At 45.2% G+C, this 22,803-nt stretch overlaps 1 protein-coding gene across 5 annotated transcripts in view; it reads right to left on the minus strand.

The window, feature by feature from the left end:
- Positions 1–22,803, minus strand: part of FAM168B (family with sequence similarity 168 member B) — a 40,953-nt gene that overhangs the window by 12,124 nt on the left and 6,026 nt on the right. For all 5 annotated transcript variants that reach the window (XM_077956415.1, XM_077956416.1, XM_077956417.1 and 2 more), the window contains 2 exon segments: positions 16,841–16,921; positions 12,371–12,454 (listed from right to left, as the gene is read on the minus strand). In XM_077956415.1, the coding sequence (XP_077812541.1) occupies positions 12,371–12,454; positions 16,841–16,910 (154 nt within the window). In that variant the 5' untranslated portion in view covers positions 16,911–16,921.

Here is a 22,803-nt window from a genome sequence, read left to right on the forward strand (position 1 = left end):
CGAACAAACCCACAAGGTTCCCTTTCTTTATACAATTAAAAATATTCATGACAGATAACTGGAAATATGAACACTGTTTACAATCTTGGTAGTAATAAAAAAAATATTTTTTAGGTGTGACAATGACACAGTTCTTATTATCCTTCAAAGATAATATTTAAAAAGCTGACGAACATAGTATCTGAGATTTGATTCAAAATAATATAAAGGAAAGTGGCAGGGGCCCAGATGAAAAAGATCAGCCAAAAGCTGATAACTGCTAAAGCCAGGCGATGTGTAGGTGGGAATTATATTCCCATATACTTGTGCTAAAGCCAGGTGATGTGTGAGCAGGAATTTTTTTTTTTTTTGGATGGAGTCTCGCTCTTGTTGCCCAGGCTGGAGTGCAGTGGCATGATCTTGGCTCGCTGCAACCTCCGCCTCCTGGGTTTACGAGATTCTTCTGCCTCAGCCTCTCAAGTAGCTGGGACTACAGGTGTGCACCACCACACCTGGTTAATTTTTGTATTTTTAGTAGAGATGGGGTTTCACCATATTGGAAAGGCTGGTGTCGAACTCCCAACCTCGTGATCTGCCTGCCTCAGCCTCTCAAAGTGCTGGGATTACAAACGTGAGCCACCACACCTGGCTGTGAGTGGGAATTAGCATATTCCCATGTACTTGTGCTAAAGACAGGCAACGTGTGAGTGGGAATTATGTTCCCATGTATTTCTGTAAATACTTGAAATGTTTCCTAATTACTCTTTTGAAGTCAAAGTATTAAATAATATAAGGAAGACTTATGGATTGAAAGAAATGAGACATAAATTCAACTTTATAAAAAATTCACTATGTAATGTTGAGTACATTCTGATTCCAAACTTTTTTTTTTTTTTGGAGACAGAGTCTTGCTCTATTACCCAGACTGGAGTGCAGTGGCACGACCTCGGCTCACGGCTCAAGCTCTGCCTCCCGGGTTCACGCCATTCTCCCGTCCCAGCCTCCCGAGTAGCTGGGACTACAGGCGCCCGCCACCATGCCTGGCTAATTTTCTTTTTTGTATTTTTAGGAGAGATGGGGTTTCACCGTGGTCTCTACCTCCTGACCTCGTGATCCACCCGCCTCGGCCTCCCAAAGTGCTGGGATTACAGGTGTCAGCCACCATGTCCTGCTCAAACGTTTTTTAAAACTTAGGGGATAACTGGGCAAATGTAAATTTGAACTACTTTTAAAATTAGAGAACTGCTGTTTCTAAGTGCGGGCATGCAAAAGCACTCCTCACTCATGTTAGGGAGGGCTACACTCAAATCTACTGGACAAGACACAAAGGATTCTGAATTGGTTCCACAAGAAGAAAAGAAAAACCACACAACGCTCATCCTTACACAAGGTAAATACGGGAAAAGATCACTGGCGAATCTAGGTGGTGGGTACCGTGGACATTCACTGTACTGTCCGCTCAACTTTTTGGTATACATAATTTTTTTTTTTTTTTTTTTTTTTTTTTGAGACCAAGTCTCGCTGTTGCCTAGGCTGGAGTGCAGTGGCGCAATCTCTGCTCACTGCAAGCTCCGCCTCCCGGGTTCATGCCATTCTCCTGCCTCAGCCTCTGGAGTAGCTGGAACTACAGGTGCCTGCCAGCACGCCTAATTTTTTTTTTTTGGTAGAGATGGGGTTTCACCGTGTTAGCCAGGATGGTCTTGATCTCCTGACCTCGTGATCCACCCACCTCAGCCTCCCAAAGTGCTGGGATGACAGGCATGAGCCACCTAGCCCGGCTAATTTTTTTTTAATAATAATTAAGGTGGAAGGCTGGGCGTGGTAGCTCACACCTGTCATCCCAGCACTTTGGGAGGCCGAGGCAGGCGTATCACATGAGCCTAGGAGTTGAGACAAGCCTGGCCAAGCTGGCAAAACCGTCTCCAAAATTTAAAAAAAAAAAAAAAAGTAAAAATACGCAAGGTGAAAAGTATACAGCACTTTCAGATGCTGACACACAACTGAGAGAGTGTACGCTAGCCAGAAATCTCCATGGAAATATAACAGTCATGTATGAGGTAAAAGAACCAGTAAGGAAGCTAGCTGAAAGGGCCCATGGATCACCACACCCAAATGCACCCCTAGAAGATGAATTATAGTCAGGCGCAGTGGCTCATGCCTGTAATCCCAGCACTATAGGAGGCTGAGGCGGGTGGATCACCTATGGTCAGGAGTTTGAAACCAGCCTGGCCAACATGGTGAAACCCCGTCTCTACTAAAAATACAAAAGTTAGCCAGGCTTGGTGGCACATGACTGTAGTTTCAGCCACTCGGGAAGCTGAGGTGGGAGAATCACTTGGACCTGGGAGGTGGAGGTTGCAGTGAGCAGAGATTGCGCCAATGCACTCCAGCCTGGGCAACAGAGAGAGATCCTGTCTCAAAAAAAAAAAAAAAAAAAAAGAAGACTACAAAATTTTGCCCAGCCTTTAAAAAGGCCATCAGCAGGAAGGGTTCTACAGCAGTCTGAAAGATGCTGATGTGGAAGATGGCCTGGCAGTGAGGCATAGGCTGGAAAAAAACAGTCAAACCATGCCACTGAACATGTTCAATCTATACAGCCAACGTGCAACAAGAAGTTACAGTTCTATTTGATAACTGATTCACTAAAGAATGAGAAGAAAAAGGAAAAGCTATTAGAAGTTGTTAAAACAAGCAATAAACCCACGACCTACATCCATCAACACTGCTAATAAGAAAGTCCTTGACCTTTTCGTCACTGTTCGAACTGCAGAGAGAGCTCCGAGTGAAGAGAAGATGCAAGCTGCCAACCTGAACGAACCTCTAATACAGAGTATAAAACCAAAGTAAGGAAAATCTGAGAACACCTCCCTTCAAAGAGGGAGTCTCTGAGTCAGAAGCGCTCATCTGGCCTACCACATCCACTGAAAAAGGTGAAGTCCTTTCTCAGGCTTCATTTCCTTAGGATACACAGTCGAGGCGCCCACCTATGATGTCTTCCTTTTCTTTTACTGAAAGCCTCAAGCAGCAGAAATCCCTTCAGCTAGCCCTAGGTTTCCCAATCCAATCACCCACGGTGTCTTTTTTGTTTTTGTTTTGAGACAGAGTCTCGCTGTGTTGCCCAGGTTGGAGTGCAGCGGTGCAATCTCAGCTCACTGCAATCTCTGCCTCCCAGGTTCAAGTGATTCTCCAACCTCAGCCTCCCGAGTAGCTGGGATTACAAGTGTGCACCACCATGCTCAGCTAATTTTTGTGTTTTTAGTAGAGACGGGATTCACCCATGTTGGCCAGGCTGGTCGCAAAGTCCTGATCTCAAGTGACCCACCGCATCCGGCCTACCCAAGGTGTCTTACAACACCTACCTCACATGCAGGTTTTGCTGAAGCAAAAGGAGCGACTGCTCCAAGAAGGAAGCATGCAATGCATGGGATGCTAAACCTGTGCATTTCACACATGCACATTTTACTTAAAACCAAAACCAAAAAGGAACTAAACAAATATTAATGATGTGCACGCTCAAGTTATTGAGGTGAGGTATACTGAGGCCCACAACTTACTCTGAAATGAAACCCATCAAAAAATAAGATGGACTGAAGGATGGATGGAGTAACGTGTATGTGATACAAGTAAAATGTTACTTGTAAAAGTTGACTTTAAAAAGTTTAATCGTAGAATCTTAGCATCCATATATAGATGATCACTGAAATTTCTGCAGCTTTTCTGTGATATCTGAAATTTTTTACAATAAAATGTTGAAAAAAGTCAACTACTTCTAATCAGACCAATAGTTTTATATATATATATATATATATATATATATTTTTTTTTTTTTTTTTTTTTTTTTTTTTTTTTGAGACGGAGTCTCACGCTGTTGCCCAGGCTGGAGTGCAGTGGCGCGATCTCGGCTCACTGCAAGCTCCGCCTCCCGGGTTCCCGCCATTCTCCTGCCTCAGCCTCCTGAGTAGCTGGGACTACAGGCGCCCGCCACCGCGCCCGGCTAATTTTTTGTATTTTTAGTAGAGACGGGGTTTCACTGTGGTCTCGATCTCCTGACCTTGTGATCCACCCGCCTCGGCCTCCCAAAGTGCTGTGATTACAGGCTTGAGCCACCGCGCCCGGCCTTAATATATATTATCTTACTGTTTTTTCTTATGACTGTGCGGCTATGTTCTAACGCTCACCAGAAAACTCTGGTCTTGGCTTAGGCATGAATGTTACACCATCTTCTAGCCAGCATTTAAGAAAAGTGCATTTCAAGTAAGGCAAACAGGTCTCCCTATCAATTTAAGACTTAGTGTGGGGCCAAGAGCTATGGTGCACACCTGTAATCTCAACACTTTAGGAGGCCAAGATGGGAGGATAACCTGATTCCAAGAGTTCTGAGACTGGCCTGGGCAGCACAGCAAGACCTCGTCTCTACAAAATAAAGATGAGCCAGGCATGGTGGGGTGTACCTGTAGTCTCAGCGACCTAGGAGGCCAAGGCAGGAGGATCGCTCATTGAGTCCAGCAATTCTGGGTTACAATGAGCTATGATTGTACAACCACACTCCAGCCTGGGCGACTGAGCCAGACCCTGTCTCTAAAAACTAATAATTTTAAAAATTTTTTAAAAACTAAGTAAAAACAAAATTTTAATTAAAAATAAAGACTTAGTGGGTGCTTGTCACCTTCCTTAAGTTTTTTTTTTCATTCAGCACTAAGTCTACCATATCCCTCCATAGTAATTCAACAGGAACTTCACAAACTTCAAATAAACAAATATACACAATTACCTCATCGTACCCAAAACTATACACTGCCCCCTGAAATACCAAATTCATTCAGTGCTAGGTCTTTCCAAAACAACAGCTTTCCAGATTCTCCCTCCCCAAGAAGCCCGTCTGTGCCGATGCAAGCCACGCGGCGCGAAGAACAGAAGCTCCCTCCTTCCACTTTTACCAAACCTGCGAGCGACCCTGGCTGGGCCCTCAGGAAGGACATGCACAGGGTCACTGACTTTAGAATGCCAACTGTTCGGGAACCAGAAACTTTTTATTTAAATAGGTCATTTTTTTTCCCAAAAGTACTGTGTACCACACAGATTTTTATAATAATTTTTGAGTAAAAAAGACATTTATTTAGAAAATTTTAAAAATTCAGAAGCCTAAAGTACATGTGAGGAGAAAAGATCTGCACCAAAACACAGCATCATGAAATTTCTTTTTTTTTTTTTTTTTTTTTTTTTTTTTTTTTTTGAGACTGAGTCTGGCTCTGTCGCCCAGGCTGGAGTGCAGTGGCCGGATCTCAGCTCACTGCAAGCTCCGCCTCCCGGGTTTACGCCATTCTCCTGCCTCAGCCTCCGGAGTAGCTGGGACCACAGGCGCCCGCCACCTCGCCCGGCTAGTTTTTTGTATTTTTTTAGTAGAGACGGGGTTTCACCGTGTTAGCCAGGATGGTCTCGATCTCCTGACCTTGTGATCCGCCCGTCTCAGCCTCCCAAAGTGCTGGGATTACAGGCTTGAGCCACCGCGCCCGGCTAGCATCATGAAATTTCTAAACACGAGAGACAAAAATCCTACAGAGCAGCAAAGAAAAAACAATGTTACACTCAATCAGGCACCAACAAGGTATCCCAATTCTCAGCAGCAGTGGTGGAAGCTGGAAAGCCATTGAGCAAAGGCCTGAAAATTCTGGGGGGAAGTAACTGCTACTCTAGAATTCTACATCCAGACAAACCATCAACCGAGTGTGCGTGCAGAATAAAATGTTTGCAGACATGGAAAATCTCAAAATTGTGACTTTTCCATACTCTCCCAGGTGCTTACTGAAGAAAATCCCTTGCCAAAGCCAGAGTAAACTAGGAAAAAAGAAAAGAACTCAGGCAGAAGGGAAAGGCAAAAGCAAGCCCTGGGATGATGAGGAAGAGTGACCCCCCAAGGGTCTGGCCCAGAGGACAACCAGTCCAGGTAAGAGAGAGGAAGGGAGGGCTTCAGAGCTCACCAGGAAAACACAACACACAGGTATCGGAAATTGCTAAGAAGAGATCTCAACACATCGGGGGTAGCTGGAGGTTTAAGTAATGCTATGGTCACAGAAACCTAATCAAATACACCAGGTAAGTACAGTATTAATTCCAGGGAAATCACAGTAGATGCAGAAGAAATTGCAACAGGGCACAGGACAACAGGATCGCCACATAGAGGACAGAGCTGTCAACAATGCTGATGTGACCACAATAACAGAACTGTGAAGGAAGGTAGGGGCAGCAAAGTGAGAAGTCAGTAAAGCAGTGCCACTTTACGAAAAGAAGCAGGGAACAGCAGAGACACGTCATGTCGACGCACGGAAATCACAAGCAAAAGCAGCTTTAAAGAATTAAAGAGCTCGAGTTTGCCCATGGGGAGTGAAACGGGGGGGCTCCCACAAGGGAGGAGGGAACTGCTACTGTTCATTTTAAAAAGCCTTTTGGAGCACTGCGATCTTTTACCTAAGTGAATGTAAACCTGTAAGAGGGAAAGAAACAGGCTCCACAGGACCTCACAGCCTATTAATATTCCAAAGACTATTCTCTCCTGCTTGGCTGCCATGCGTGAAGTTTAATTTTTAAACAAACCAAGGGTTTCATTTTATGGCTATAATTCTGAGTTCAAAAAGAAAAGAAATGCCAGGCGTGGGGGCTCATGTCTGTAATCCCAGCACTTTGGGAGGCTTAGGTGGGTGGATCACCTGAGGTCAGGAGTTCAAGACCAGCCTGACACACATGGAGAAACCCCATCTCTACTAAAATTACAAAAATTAGCCAGCGTGGTGGAGAGAGCCTGTAATTCCAGTTTCTCAGGAGGCTGAGGCAGGAGAATCGCTCTGCCTCCCGGGTTCAAGTGATTCTCCTGCCTCAGCCTCCCAAGTAGCTGGGACTATAGGTGCCCGCGACCACGCCTGGCTAATTCTTTTATTTTTAGTAGAGACAGGGTTTCACCGTGTTAGCCAGGATGGCCTCGATCTCCCGCCTCAGCCTCCCCAAGTGCTGGGATTACGGGCATGAGCCACAGCACCCAGCCAACATTTGTATCTTTTAAAAATAAGTGCTAATGTAATAAACATCTAAATCACCTTGTAAAGAACAGACTGTTTTGACAATTTCAGATCCTCATTACAAATACTAGTTATAGGTCCCTGTGACTCTAAGTGGGAGCAGAACAGAGGCCTCAGTGCGCTGGCCCAGCTGACATCTGTGCCTGATCATAGGCTTGGCGCTGAAATCCTCCCGTAACAAATCAAGGAGTTATCTATCTATTATTCCAATGCCAAAGGTGAAGTTAAACTACTTACCCAGGGAGTGACACAGCCAGGAGTATAAGCCACATCCAGCTAACTCCACAAACCAAAGCTCTGATTCCAAAAATGGACAGCCCAGTTGTATTAATTCATTCTCATACTACTAATAAAGAAATACCCGAGACTGGGTAATTTATAAAGGAAAGAGGTTTAATGGACTCACAGTTCCACATGGCTGGGAGGCCTCACAATCATGGTATAAGGCAAAGGAAGAGCAAAGGCACACCTTACACAGCGGCAGGCAAGAGAGCGTGTGCAGGGGAACTGCCCTTTATAAAACCATCAGATCTCATAAGACTTATTCAGTATCACGGGAACAGCACAGGAAAAATCCACCCCCATGATTCAATTACCTCCCACCAAGTCCCTCCAATGACACGTGGGGATTATGGGAGCTACAGTTCAAGATGAGATTTGGGTGGGGACACAGCCAAACCATATCACCACTCTTGATGTGTGCATACACAGCCTTGTTCAGGAGGACAAAATGAATGAATGACACCTTCTCCATTTCCAGATTCCGAAAAATAGAATTCTTCAGCAAAAGACATCTCATCACAAGGTTCTCAAGATTCCTCTTATGTTACAATTGGAAGAGGGCTAAGAAATACGTGGCATTTGGATTACAAAAGTGCTCTGGAAGCCAAACTCCACATATACAGCGTTGAAACCACAAGTCAGCATTGGGTACAAACTGGATGGCAAGAGAACCAAAAGGCAGATCAAGAAAGCAGCAGGGGCCGGGTGCAGTGGCTCACTCCTGTAATCCCAACACTTTGGGAGGTCAAGGTGAGAAGACTGCTTGAGCTCACGAACTTGAAACCAGCCTGGGCAATACAGTGAGACACCATCTCTACAAAAATTTTTTAAAAATTATCTAGGTGGGGTGACTTGTGCCTAAGGTTCCAGGTACTTGGGAAGCTGGGGCAGGAGGATCGCTTGGCCGTGAGCCAAGTTCATGCCACTGCACTGCAGCCTAGGCAACAAAGTGAGATCCTATCACACACACACACACACAGAAAGAGAGAGAGAAAGCGAGAGAGACAGAGAGAAAGCAGCAGGAAGGGAGAAAAACTTCTCTTTTAAATTTTTTATACTGATAATTTTGGCTTGCTCATCAGAAACAGGGACAGGCTCACTGAAAAGGGAATTTAAAAATTCAAAACATGAGGCTGGGTGTTGTGGTTTATGCCTGTAATCCCAACAGTTTGGGAGGCTGTGTTGGGAAGATCCCCTGAACTCAGCAGAAAAACGCTGTAACTACCACTGGACTTCACCTTGGGTGAAACCACAAGACCCCCATCTCTTAAAAACAAACACCTAAGACATGAAAACAGAGAGGATCCCAGAAAAAGATGGGCACACAGCTGTGATCCAGACTCAGGTCAGATGGCCAACAACACTTGTGGGACATCAGAAAGACTTTCTTTTTTCTTTTTTTTTTTGAGACAGAGTCTCGCTCTGTCACCCAGGCTGGAGTGCAGTGGCGTGATCTTGGCTCACTGCAACCTCTGCCTCCCAGGTTCAACTGATTCTTCTGCCTCAGCCTTCCAAACAGCTGGGACTACAAGTGTGTGCCACTACACTTGGATAATTTTTGTATTTTTAGTAGAGATGGGGTCTCACCATATTGGCCAGGCTGGTCTTGAATTCCTGGCCTCAAGTGTTCTGCCCACCTTGGCATCCCAAAGTGCTAGGATTACAGGCATGAACCACCGTGCCTGGCTGCCTTGTATTTTTCATCCACCAATTTCACAGCTTCTCCTACAAGACCAGAAGATCTGGCACTGGTGCGCCAGCAGTCTGGCACCCAACAACTGCCTGACACCCGTCAGCGGATGCCCCTCTAAACAAGGCAGGCCATTTGGGCAGCTGCAGTTGCTACCTGCCTGTCCCTGCTTCTGGATTACAGAACAATTTGAGAGCAGTCTTGGAAAAGGGACAACACAGGCCTTACCTCCCTATGAGAAAGGAGAGATGTTCAAGAAGATGGGTGACAAGCTGGGCATGGTAGCTCACGGCTATAATATCCCAGTACTTTGGGAGGCTGAGGCAGGAGGATCACTTAAGCCCAGGAGTTTGGGACCAGTCTAGGCAACACAGTGAGACCCATCTCTACAAAAAAATAGAAAAATTAGCTGGGTGTGGTGGTGTGCACCTGTAATCCCAGCTACTCGGGAGGCTGAGGGGCGAGCATTGCTCGAGCCTGGAAAGTTGAAGGTGCAGTGAGGTGTGACTGCACCACTGCACTGCAGCCTGGGCGACAGAGCAAGACCTCGTCTCAAAATAATAATGAGATGGGTGGCACATGTTCCACAGGGTGGCCCCCAGAGGCGCCCAAGGTGGGAAGTTGTCAGCAGCACTTGGCCTCCAAACACCACCCTGCCTCTGCGAGGCAGTGCTGCACATTTTTGGCAAGAACAGCTCTGTCAGCCTGAAATAAACTCAAGGTTCTTCTTGTAAAATAAAAAAGCTGAAAGTTTTAAGTACATTTTCACACTGATTTGTGCCTCCATGAAGACATGAGTAAAAGTGGGCTACCTCTGAAAATCCTAAAAGAGTAACTAATGTTATGGTGGTCTACAGCATGATTATCACATGCCACATTCATACGTATGCCGAGGATACAAACTTCAATCCATTCCTACCATCACACACAAAAATTAACTCCAAATGGGTCACAGACATAAATGAAAAACCTACAAGTGTAAAACTTCTACAAGAAAAAAGAAGAAAATATTTGTGAAGTTAGGTTACACAGGTTTCTTTTTTTTTTTTTTTTGAGACAGTCTCGCCACCCTGTAGCCCAGGCTGGAGTGCAGTGGCGTGATCTCAGCTCACTGCAAGCTCCGCCTCCCGGGTTCTCACCATGCTCCTGCCTCAGCCTCCTGAGTAGCTGGGACTACAGGTGCCCACCACCATGCCCAGCTAATTTTTTGTATTTTTAGTAAAGAGCGGGTTTCACCGTGTAAGCGAGGACGGTCTTGATCTCCTGACCTCATGATCAGCAGGCCTCGGCCTCCCAAAGTGCTGGGATGACAGCCGTGAGCCACTGCGCCCAGCCAAGTTATACAAGTTTCTTAAGTATGGTACCAAAAAGCATGATCCATAAAACGACTAACCCTCATCAAACATTTTTTTGAGACGGAGTCTCACCCTGTCACCCAGGCTGGAGTGCAATGGCATGATCTCAGCTCACTGCAACCTCTGCCTCCTGGGTTGAAGCAATTCTCCTGCCTCAGCCTCCTGAGTAGCTGGGATTACAGGAGCGCACCTCCAAGCCCAGCTAATTTTTGTATTTTTAGTAGAGACAGGGTTTCACCATGTTGGCCAGGCTGGTCTCGAACTCCTGACCTCGTGATCTGCCCACCTCCGCCTCCCAAATTGCTGGGATTACAGACGTGAGCCACCGCGCCTGGCCCAAACTTTTAAAACCACTTTTAAAGACACTGTTAGAAGAATGAAAAAGCCACAGACTGGGAAAAAACATGCATATATCTGGTAAGAACTCTCAAAACTCAATGATAAAAAAACAATAACCGACATACAATAAAAGCTGTATACAAATTCTTCACCAAAGTCACACAGAAGGCAAATACGCACATGAAAAGATACTGCTACACATTCACTAGAATGGCTAGAATTAAAAAGACTGACCACACCAAGTGTTGTTAAGGATGTGGAGGAACTGCAACTCACAAACACTGCTGGCAGGAATGTAAAATGGTACCACCATTTCGGAAGACAGTTTGGCAGTTCCTCACAAAGTTAAATACACACCTGCCATAATAACCAGCCACTCGAATCCTCTGTATTTATTACTCAAGAGAAATCAAAGCATATGTTCACACAATAAACTGCATGTAAATATTAACAGCATTTTCATTTCTAATAGCCCAAAACTGCAAATAACCCAAACGTTCATCACATGGTACATGGATAAGCAAACTGAAATATTTATTTCCATACAACAAAATACTACATAACAATAAAAAGGAATGAACTACGGATACACACTACGAGACGGATGGTTCTTTCAAGGCAAAACACAAAAGGAAAACCACTCTAAAGGGGAAAAAATGGGCCAATGTGGCAAACAGCCAGGGACTGAAAGTCGAGACTCTTGGCATAACTGTGTCTTATAGTCATGGGAAACCACTGAGAAAAACTCATCTGGGAGCATCGCTCTGGTTTAAATGGGAAGAACACTAACCCAGGGAGAGAAAGCTCGGGAGCATGACAACCAAGTCAAGAAGGTTTTTTTCAGGCTGTGAACTACAGGCTGAACAAGGGTAGTCATAGTAGAAATGGAAAGGAAGAGATGGATGTAAGGACAGAACATAAAGGCAGAATTTCATGATCCACAAAACTGGAAGAATTTGGGGAAAGGACACTGCTATTGTGTCCTCCTCTGTCAGAGTTAACTGTGTTAGGCTAGTGTGAGGGACAAAAGTTGCCCCAGCAGGATTAAGGCCACACCACAGCCTCAGATCAGAGTGTGCACCACCACTGCTGCGGGTGAAAAAAGTCCAAAAGGAAAACACCGGAAAGTGCAGGCTCCCAGGAGGAAATCCCACTAAATAACCAATCTCCTCACGATTCAGACCCAAACCAATTCCACTTTCAATAGTAACAGTGATTTCCAAAATCTAAAAATATTCATATATACCTTACATGGAAAATAATACTTTTTAAAAAAAATATGATCAGAGTGCTAAAGTAGTCAAATAAAAAATTATCTCTAAAAACATTAACATAGAAATTCCACCTGTTAGCATGGCAAGAGTCTTCAGTTTCTAGTAGGTGATACTACTTCATGAACAGATGCTCTGGCAGAGTTAACTCTAACAACCTAGTGATTACAGATTTGCCTTGTGGGAGGACATGAGAAACACAGTATATAAAGCTTTAGTGCAGTGAGAATTAAGCTTTTGTTGCACTTATCAACAGGCTAATTTAATGAACTTGAGAAATCGACTCAACCAAGTCCTAATTCTATACCCACCCTTCTCAAAATCCATCCCTTGACTTTTCTCTCCCAGCTGTACGTACAAAGCATTTTATCACCCAGCACATACCTGTTTGGAAGGTAGGATTTGCTCCAGGATACATGTTAGGAGAATAGGCAGGAGCTGCTGCTGCATAGCCCATGGGAAAACCAGCTGAAGAAAAATACAGAACAATCTCATGTCATCAACTGAAGCAGTGACGCACAATCACCAGAGTTCCTGCAAAGCCATCGCTCTTACCTTTGTCCCCAGAACTCCACGGACTGACTTAAGCAGCCCCGAGAGCACTATGTGTGGCCAACGATGTGTCTCTAGTTGTCTGCTTCCCATAGAACTTTGTTTTTTGTTGTCGTCTTTTGAGACAGAGTTTTGCTTTCGTCGCCCAGGCTGGAGTGCAATGGCACGATCTTGGCTCACTGCAACCTCTGCCTCCCAGGTTCAAGCAATTCTCCTGCCTCAGCCTTCCGAGGAGCTTACAGGTGCATGCCAACACACCTAATTTTTGTACTTTTACTAGAGACGGAGTTTCATCACATCAGCCAGGCTGGTCTCAAACTCCTGACTTCAGGTGATCCACCCACCTCAGCCTCCCATTACAGGTGTGAGAACTGCGCCTGGCTTTCCCTCAGAATTTTGATAGGTCACAATTATATATTTTATTTTTTATTTTGGGGGGGACAGAGTTTCACTCTTGTTGCCCAGGCTAAAATGCAGTGGCACGATCTCGGCTCACTGCAACCTCCGTTTCAAGCGATTCTCCTGCCTCAGCCTTCTGAGTAGCTGGGATTACAGGTGTTTACCACCAGGCCTGGCTAATTTTCGTATTTTTAGGAGAGACGGGGTTTCACCATGTTGACCAGGCTGGTCTTGAACTCCTGACCTCATGATCCACCTACCCTGGCCTCTCAAAGTGCTGGGATTACAGGCGTAAGCCACAGTGCCCAGCTTCAATTATAACATTTCTGGAAGTTTCATTCCAAACTCTAAATCACATAATTACTTAACAAGAGTAATAAGGGTGCTAAGGGTATCACGCACTAGGTCCTGTTACCCTCATCTGACTTCACGGCACAAAGTCTGGAAGAATCACTTGAACCCGGGAGATGGAGATTGCAGTGAGCTGAGATTGTGCCACTGCGCTCCAGCCTGGGCGATGTCCAGCGAGACTGTCTCAAAAAAATAAAAATAAAAAAAATAAAAGTGGTATAATCTTTATAATAAGCACTAAAAGAATAGTAAAATAATTTTTTTTTTGAGACAGAGTTTCATTTTTGTTGCCTAGGCTAGAGTGTGACGATGCTATCTTGGCTCACTGCAACCTCCGCCTCCCAGGTTCAAGCGATTCTCCTGACTCAGCCTCCCGAGTAGCTGGTATTACACATCCGGCTAATTTTTTGTATTTCTAGTAGAGATAGGGTTTCACTATGTTGACCAGGCTGATCTTGAACTCCGGACCTCAGGTGATTCGCCTGCCCCAGCCTCTCAAAAATTACTGGGATTACAGGCATGAGCCACCACGCCCAGCTATAAAAGAACTGTTTATAAGTTAATGAAGAATTAAATGAACAGGTTGGGCACGGGCAGAGAAACTCCATCTCAAAAAAATAAAAAGGAAGAAAGCATTTTGAGGAAGAGTTACTTTTTTCCATTAAATGTAAACAAAAAGAAAAGTTATAGACCAGACTCTCCATTGGCCAGTAAGAGTACAAAGTTGCATAAAAGCATTTTCCTTTCTCATATCTTCTTAGCTTTTGGCAGTGAAGTTTCAAAATTACAGAAATCTTCCTTTAAACGTGTTTTGTAGACCAAAAATAAAAAAAGCCTAAAAAAGTGTTTTACTCCAATTCTTTTGACCAGTCAGTAAATGACAGCCCACACGGCAATTTCAGCACACTGCCTGTTGTCGCGGTTTCACTGGAACACGCACACCCTTACATGCTCAGTATTATCTATGGCTGCTTTTGTGCTACGAAGGCAGAGTTGAGTGGTTGTGATGACAGAGATGGTATGATCCACAAAGCGTAAAATATTTTTATCTAGACCTTTATCTAACTTACCAATCCCTGCTTTTGACTAACCAAACAGCAGGAGCAAAATGCACATACCTCAGCATCCTCACAGCTTTGCACAAAACTGGTGATTACAAGAGGCAATCCTTGTCTTATTGTACTGATGAGAACCGTAAGCGTGTGCTAATGCCATTGGTTTTGGCCATTCCTCTGGCTCCAGCTGCACTCAGGATCCTCCTTAGCTATTTAAAACACTGTTTAAACTGGTGTTGACACAGCTCATCACTAAATTATCCTTCATCAATTCTGGAAAATTCTGTCACTGCTTTTTCTTCTTTTTTTTTTTTTGAGATGGAGTCTTGCTCTGTTGCCCAGGCTGGAGTGCAGTGGCACGATCTCTGCTCACTGCAAGCTCCACCTCCCGGGTTCTCGCCATTCTCCTGCCTCAGCCTCCTGAGCAGCTGGGACGACTGGCTCCCGCCACCACGCCTGGCTAATGTTTTTGTATTTTTAGTAGAGATGGGGTTTCACCGTGTTAGCCAGGATGGTCTCCATCTCCTGACCTCGTGATCTACCCACCTCGGCCTCCCAAAGTGCTGGGATTACAGGCGTGGGCCACCGTGCCCGGCCTGCCACTCCTTTTCTTATGGTTTCTCTACTCAGTCCTGGAGAAGAGCTCCAGATGTTTCTTTTTTTTTTTTTTTTTTGAGACAGAGTCTTGCTCTGTTGCCCAGGCTGGAGTGCAGTGGCGCAATCTTGGCTCACTGCAAGCTCCGCCTCCCGGGTTCACGCCATTCTCCTGGCTCAGCCTCCCGTGTACCTGGGACTACAGGTGCCCGCCACTGCACCCGGCTAATTTTTTGTATTTTTAGTGTAGATGGGGTTTCACCATGTTAGCCAGGATGGTCTCGATCTCCTGACCTCGTGATCCTCCCATCTCAGCCTCCCAAAGTGCTGGGATTACAGGCGTGAGCCACCGCGCCCGGCCAGTTTCTTTACTGTTGTTTTCCTGCCTTTCCTTATGTTGCATTCTGGTTTCTTCTCTCCACAAGTGTTTTGTCTTGACATTAACCTGAAACTTGTTCATACGCCATTTTGTTTCATTTCTTAAAGTTCCAGCTAGTTCTTTTTTCCCAGCATCTTGTTCCCCTCTTATGTTTCTGATTCTTTCTATCTACAATTCTTCTAAATTTGTCCACGTGACATAGTTTCTACCTGATGGTTCTTCTCCTGCAGTCTGTCATGGGTGGTGCCTCTTACTTGATGGGAGGCATCCCATGCTAGCAGGCAGAACTTTGCCTGCAGGAAGCCCACGCAACCTGGGTTGTGAACATACGCCCCCACAGCAGCTCTGCATTCGCTGCTGTCAGATGCTCCAGGAGTAACGAAGCCTGGAGACTATTTTTACGTTAATTTCTCAACTTCTGAACCCCTGGGGAGTATAATACAAGCTAGAGCCCCAAACATCTCTGAATGCTTACAAAGTCTTAGTAAGGATCTCCCCCTGTTCTCAGAGCCCAAGCATCCAAACTTCCTTATGGGGCCACTGGATGACTAGACTGTTTAGTCTATCTCTTTGGTGGGGAGTATCCCTCTCCAGAGGGGCGAGAATGATTGATAAGAAGTCTCACTTCCATTCCCTGTTGCAAGGGTCCTAAGACTCAGTCTCTACCCCCATGTGGGTTGCTAAAACCCACAAATAGCACATGTCCCCAGGAGAGGCAGGACATTAGTTCAAAGGCCAGGAGAGCTGAGTTTAACAGGGCTTTCACGTTTGACCCCAGCTATCTCTCTTACCTCCTGCAAGTTCAGTTATACATTTGTAAAATGTTTTATTTCATTTTCTGAGAGTCTTACAGCAACAAAGTTTTGGGGTTATCTCTTCTATATTATCAGAACCCAAACTGAAACTGTATCATCACAAATAACTACTCCTTGTGCAAAGTCACCAAAGGGAACAACCATTTGTTATTTTTGACCAACCAGCTCTCGTTCCCTCAATATCCATTTCCTTGCAACCTTCACTTGCAGTCCATATTTGACTAGCTGACTCCACCAAAGGGATGTGGATCAGGCCTAAGTCAATCAGCAGACTCCCCTTTATGGACCAGGGAGAGACGCTGAGTTTAATCAGAACAAAGCCCAGAACTGGTTTGAACAGAGAACAAGCAGCCCCATCGGGCTTTCCTGTAGGGTGAAGGTAAAGAGGCTCTTAGTGAGGGACTACTGCGAGGGGCCTGAACTTCAGAGACCACAATGAGAAGGAATGGGACCTGTGACCAACACTAAGTTAACACTGAGGAAGTGAAGCTGAGACCAGGAGGTAGAGAAACTACATCCTGGTCCCAACTGCTGGAGCCACTAGATCAAGTTTTGACCAAATCCAGTCCTACCACTTGATTGTTTACTTCCAGGTATTTTCTTTCTTGTCTAAGCCACTTAGAGCTACGTTTGTCAATAAAAAAAAGTGACATGAAAATATACCACGTATTCAAAGTTCAAAAATGAAAACAAAATTGTACTTGCTTACCTGGATAACCAATTCCTTTGGCATTTGCATAGGGAACCCCAGAAGATCCAGGACTATAAACCGGATTCATGATTGCAAAAACTAAAAGAAAAAAAAGGCGATTTAGCCAAGCACTTTTGCCCTCTGATTGTTCTCCAGTACCAGTCCTAAAAAAGCAGGCAGCTAGAGTGCTTTCTCTGTGCTGCTTATAAAACAATACATTTCATGCTGTCCACAACCAGCAGAGAACAAAAAAGGGACACTCAATGTCCTAATGGGTGCCAAACCAGGGCATGATAAACTTTTCTTCACACTTCTCCTCAGTCCATCAGAAGCTAAGGATTAAAAATTGTTAGCTCTATGTTCACTAAAAACAAGGGGAAAGGCCAGGTACGGTGGCGCACAACTGTAATCCCAGCACTTTGGGAGGCCGAGGTGGGCAGATCACCTGAGGTCAGGAGTGTGAGACCAGCCTGGCCAACATGGTGAAACTCCATCTCTACTAAAAATACAAAAATTGGCCGGGCATGGTAGCTCATGCCTGTAATCTCAGCACTTTGGGAGGCCGAGGTGGAGGGATCACTAGGTCAGGAGATCGAGACCATCCTGGCCAACATGGTGAAACCCCATCTCTACTAAAAATACAAAAACTAGCTGGTCGTCGTGGCGCGCGCCTGTAATCCAGCTGCTCAGGAGGCTAAGGGAGGAGAATCGCCTGAACCAGGTAGTCGGAGGTTGCAGTGCGCCAAGATCACACCACTGCACTCCAGGCTGGCTACAGAGCAAGACTCCATCTCAAAAACAAAACAAAACAAAAACAAAACAAAAATTAGCCAACTGTGGTGACACACACCTGTAATCCCAGCTACTTGGGAGGCCGAGGCACAAGAATCACTTGAATCCAGGAGGTAGAAATGGCAGTGAGCCAAGCTCGTGCCACTGCACTCCAAGGTGGGCAACAGAGCCAGACTTTGTCGCAAAAAAAACAAGCGGAAAATTCTACAAGTAACCAAAATGTTCTCCTAACGGAGGATAGTTAACCAAGATATATCCAGGACATGAAGTAGCAGGCAGCTGCTTTTCATGAAATGTTTAAAAACAGAATAATACAATGTTAAGTGAAAACAAAGTAGGGTATTACAATGCATCCTGCACTACACAGTATGATCCCAAATAAACACCTATATGTATAAAGATGTGTATCCCTGCACAAACAGGAAAAAAGTCTCAAAGGAAATATATAAAAATATGAACAGTGACTGACTCTAGACAGGAGTGGATTTAGTGTTCCTTCTGCAGTTTCCTGTATTTATTTACTATTATTATTTTTTTTTCTCAGACAGAGTCTCGCTCTGTCGCCAGGCTGGAGGCACAATCTCAGCTCACTGCAACTCTACCTCCCAGGTTTAAGTGATTCTCCTGCCTCAGCCTCCCATGTAGCTGGGACTACAAGCGTGTGCCACCACACCCAGCTAATTTTTGTATTTTTAGTAGAGACGGGGTTTCACCATGTTAGCCAGGACGGTCTCATCTCTTGACCTCGTGATCCGCCCACCTCAGCCTCCCAAAGTGCTGGGACTGTATTTCTTCCCCCCGCCCCCTACCCCACCCCAAAACAGGGTCTTGCTCTGTTGCCCAGGTTGGAGTTCAGTGGCACAATCTCAGCTCACTGCAACCTTGACCTCCTGGGTGCAAGTGATTATCCCACCTCAGCCTCCCTAGTAGCTGGGACTACAGGTATGGTGCCACCATACCTGGCTAGGTTTTGTGTGTGTGTGTGTGTGTGTGTGTGTGTGTGTGTGTGTGTGTGTGTGTGTGTGTGTGTGTGTGTGTGTGTGTGTTTTAAATAGAGATGAGGTTTCATCATGTTGCCCAGGCTGGTTTTAAACTCCTGGGCCCAAGAGATCCACCCACCTCAGCTTCCTGAGTAGATGGGACTACAGGTGTGTGCCACCATGCCACACTAGTTTCCTGTATTTCTTTTTTTTTTTTTTTTTTTTTGAGACGGAGTCTCGCTCTGTCTCCCAGGCTGGAGTGCAGTGGCGGGATCTCAGCTCACTGCAAGCTCCGCCTCCCGGGTTTACGCCATTCTCCTGCCTCAGCCTCCCAAGTAGCTGGGACTACAGTCGCCACCTCGCCCGGCTAGATTTTTGTATTTTTTAGTAGAGATGGGGTTTCACCGTGTTAGCCAGGATGGTCTTGATCTCCTGACCTCGTGATCCGCCCGTCTCGGCCTCCCAAAGTGCTGGGATTACAGGCTTGAGCCACCGCGCCCGGCCAGTTTCCTGTATTTCTTTAAAAATTTGTTAAATTTTTTTTCCCAATAAAGACTAAGCTTTATTAATAGAGTTGCTGGTTACAGCCCAGCAACTCTATTAATCCATTCAATGTTTTATCATCCATAAATATTTCCTTTTCCTGACAAGTTCAATAACTTGTACAGCCACAACCAGGACTCCATCCCTTCCCCAAAAGAAGTATTGTTGGGAATTGATTCCCATTCAACTCTCCAGTAAGCTCCTCTGACTCCTATCCAGTGTATTATTTAACTTTATTTATTTATTTTTTAGACGTGGTCTTGCTCTGTCAGTCATAGCTCACTGCAGACTTGATCACCCAAGCTTAAGTGATCTTCCCACCTCAGCCTCCAGAGTAGCCATGACTACAGGTGTGCATTGCCACATCTGGCTCATTTTAGTAGAGACAGAGTCTTGCCCCGTCACTCAGGCTGGTCTTGAACTCCTGAGTTCCAGTGATCCTCCCGCCTTGGCCTCCTAAAAATGCAGTGTATTAGAGTGTGAGCTTTCACTATTTCTCATCTGGTAAATTACTCACTGATGCATGTGGTTATAAAGATTAAGATGATCTTTAAGATTTAAAACAGCAGGCCGGGCACGGTGGCTCAAGCCTGTAATCCCAGCACTTTGGGAGGCCGAGGCGGGCGGATCACGAGGTCAGGAGATCGAGACCATCCTGGCTAACACGGTGAAACCCCGTCTCTACTAAAAAATACAAAAAACTAGCTGGGCGCGGTGGCGGGCGCCTGTAGTCCCAGCTACTCGGGAGGCTGAGGCAGGAGAATGGCGTAAACCCGGGAGGCGGAGCTTGCAGTGAGCTGAGATCCGGCCACTGCACTCCAGCCTGAGTGACAGAGCGAGACTCCGTCTCAAAAAAAAAAAAAAAAAAAAGATTTAAAACAGCATGTGTGGGGTAGGGGGCTATATGGGAACTCTCTGTACCTTCTGCTCAATTTAGCTGTAAACCTCTGTACCTTCTGCTCAATTTTGCTGTAAACCTAAAACTGCTAGACCTAAAAAAAGTCTATTTTTAGGCTGAGTACAATGGCTCATGCCTGTATTCCCAGCACTGTGGGAGGATCACTTGAGGCCAGGAGTTCAAGACCAGCCTGGGCAATACAGAAAGCGTCCATCTCTGAAAAATAGGTAAAGAGTAACAAAACACAAAATGTGCATTTTAGGTCTGCCTTCCCCACATTCCCATTTAGAATGTAGCCAAAACAAGCAGGGAACATGTACCTGGTTCTGCTTAAAGGCAATTGTCTCCAGCATCAATAACAACACCTGGTACAAAATAGGTGCAACTACCTACCAACTTTCTAAAAAACAAATGCCTTTCAGAACACTCTAGGCGTCAAAATCCATTACAAAGACAAAATACGAAAAGAAACCACTTCAAATTTTCAGCTCATGTGACTCATTTAGAATACTCACAACCAAGCAATCCTGTACTAAGAAGAAAATATTAGGTCACATCCTTAGCCTCTGTAACAGGAAGTTCTGGATTAAATTAGGAATCAACTGGCAACTTTAGTAACTAAAACATTCATTACCTGAACTGTCTAATTTTTTTAAGCTTCAAAACCAAAGCCAAATGCCAAAATTGTCATGCCATTCACAGCTACAGCTATGTGATAGGTCTTGACCAGCAATGACCAACAAAACTTTGTAAAATGACCACATCCTTCTCTATCTGTGCTGTCCCCTACAGCAGCCGCCTGCCAAGCGTGCTGAGCACCTGAAAAATAAGGCTAGTATGAGACTGCATCTTTTAGCTTTATTTAACTTCAACATAAGTAGTCACATGTGGCTAGGGGTTACTATACTGGACAGTGCAGGCCTACAGTTCAGAGTAGGGAGAAAACAAGTATACAAACAAGCAGGTAAGCAGGAGAATCACTTGTGTGTCTTACCCTATAGTTCAGGAATAAACAAACTAGCAACTGCCAATCCCTATTCCCCTGTACTTTTAACCCATGCTTGGCAAATGTGCAACAAAGAAATTGTGGAGGTCTGCAAATATTTCACATACTTCTCTGGTTCAACTATCATCTCCCAAGAAGCAAATATTTCCCAAATGTTATTTCTTTCTTCTGTGCCAGGAGTTAATTTTATTTCTTAATTGAATTCCAGATAAGCAAAGCACTACACAAAGACCAGAGATAAAACCAAAGGTCAAGTCACAATCTCTTCTGAGTTTTACAATCTAGAAAAGCACTGTCCAACAGAACTTTCACAAAGATGGAAACAAGCCCTGGCAAGATGGCAAGACCCTGTCTGTACAAAAAGTAAAAAGATTAGCTGGATGTGGTGGTGCACACTTGTGGTCCCAGCTATCTGAGATCAGTTGAGTCTGGGAGTTCAAGGCCACAGTGAGCTATAATCATATAGCTCAGACAATGGAGCAAGACCCTATCGCAAAAACATAGATGAAAACGTGTCTGTACTGTCTAAATATGGTAACTGAATTTTTAGTTTAATTAACTTCAATAGTCCTGTGTACGTGACAGCTATTTTATTTTTTTTTTTTTTTGAGACGCAGTCTCGCTCTGTCGCCCAGGCTGGAGTGCAGTGGCCGGATCTCAGCTCACTGCAAGCTCCGCCTCCCGGGTTCGGGCCATTCTCCTGTCTCAGCCTCCTGAGTAGCTGGGACTACAGGCGCCCGCCACCTCGCCCGGCTAGTTTTTTGTATTTTTTAGTAGAGACGGGGTTTCACCGTGTTAGCCAGGATGGTCTCGATCTCCTGACCTCGTGATCCGCCCGTCTCGGCCTCCCAAAGTGCTGGGATTACAGGCTTGAGCCACCGCGCCCAGCCCGTGACAGCTATTGTATTGGACAGTGCAGACATATACATAAGATTAAAAGTACAAATACTTTTTTTTTTTGAGACGGAGTCTCGCTCTGTCGTCCAGGCTGGAGTGCAGTGGCCAAATCTCGGCTCACTGCAAGCTCTACCTCCCAAGTTCACGCCATTCTCCTGCCTCAGCCTCCCGAGTGGCTGGGACTACAGGCACCTGCCACCATACCCAGCTAATTGTTTGTATTTTTAGTAGAGACGGGGTTTCACTGGGTTAGCCAGGATGGTCTCCATCTCCTGACCTCGTGATACGCCCACCTCGGCCTCCCAAAGTGTTGGGATTACAGGCGTGAGTCACCGTGCCCGGCCTAAAAGTATGATACAAGGCAACAAGTGTTAAGAGTCACAAGAGAATAAAGTGCTCTGAGGGCTGAGAGGGGAGAGCAAAAATTCTATGGGGGAGGGAAGAAATAGGAAAAACTTGATTAAAGGGCAACATTAGGCCGGCACAGTGGCTCATGCCTATAATCCCAGTACTTTGGGAGGTCAAGTTGGGAGGATCACTTGAGGTCAGAAGTTGGAGACCAGCCTAGCCAACATGGTGAAACCCCATCTCTACTAAAAATACAACAAAAATTAGCCAGGCGTGTTGGCAGGTGCCTGTAATCCCAGCTACACAGGAGGCTGAAGCAGGAGAATCACTTGAACCTGGGAGGCAGAGGTTGCAGTGAGCTGAGATTGTGCCACTGCACTCCAGCCTGGCAACGGAGCAAGACTCCGTCTCAAAACATAATAATAATTAAAGGGCATCATTTCCAGTAAACAATGGATAGGATCAAATCACCCACAAAAATGAGAAAAAGCAAGATGCATTTTAGGAATATTAGGCA

Source organism: Macaca mulatta, chromosome 12 (assembly GCF_049350105.2).
Source record: "Macaca mulatta isolate MMU2019108-1 chromosome 12, T2T-MMU8v2.0, whole genome shotgun sequence".
NCBI lineage: Eukaryota > Metazoa > Chordata > Mammalia > Primates > Cercopithecidae > Macaca > Macaca mulatta.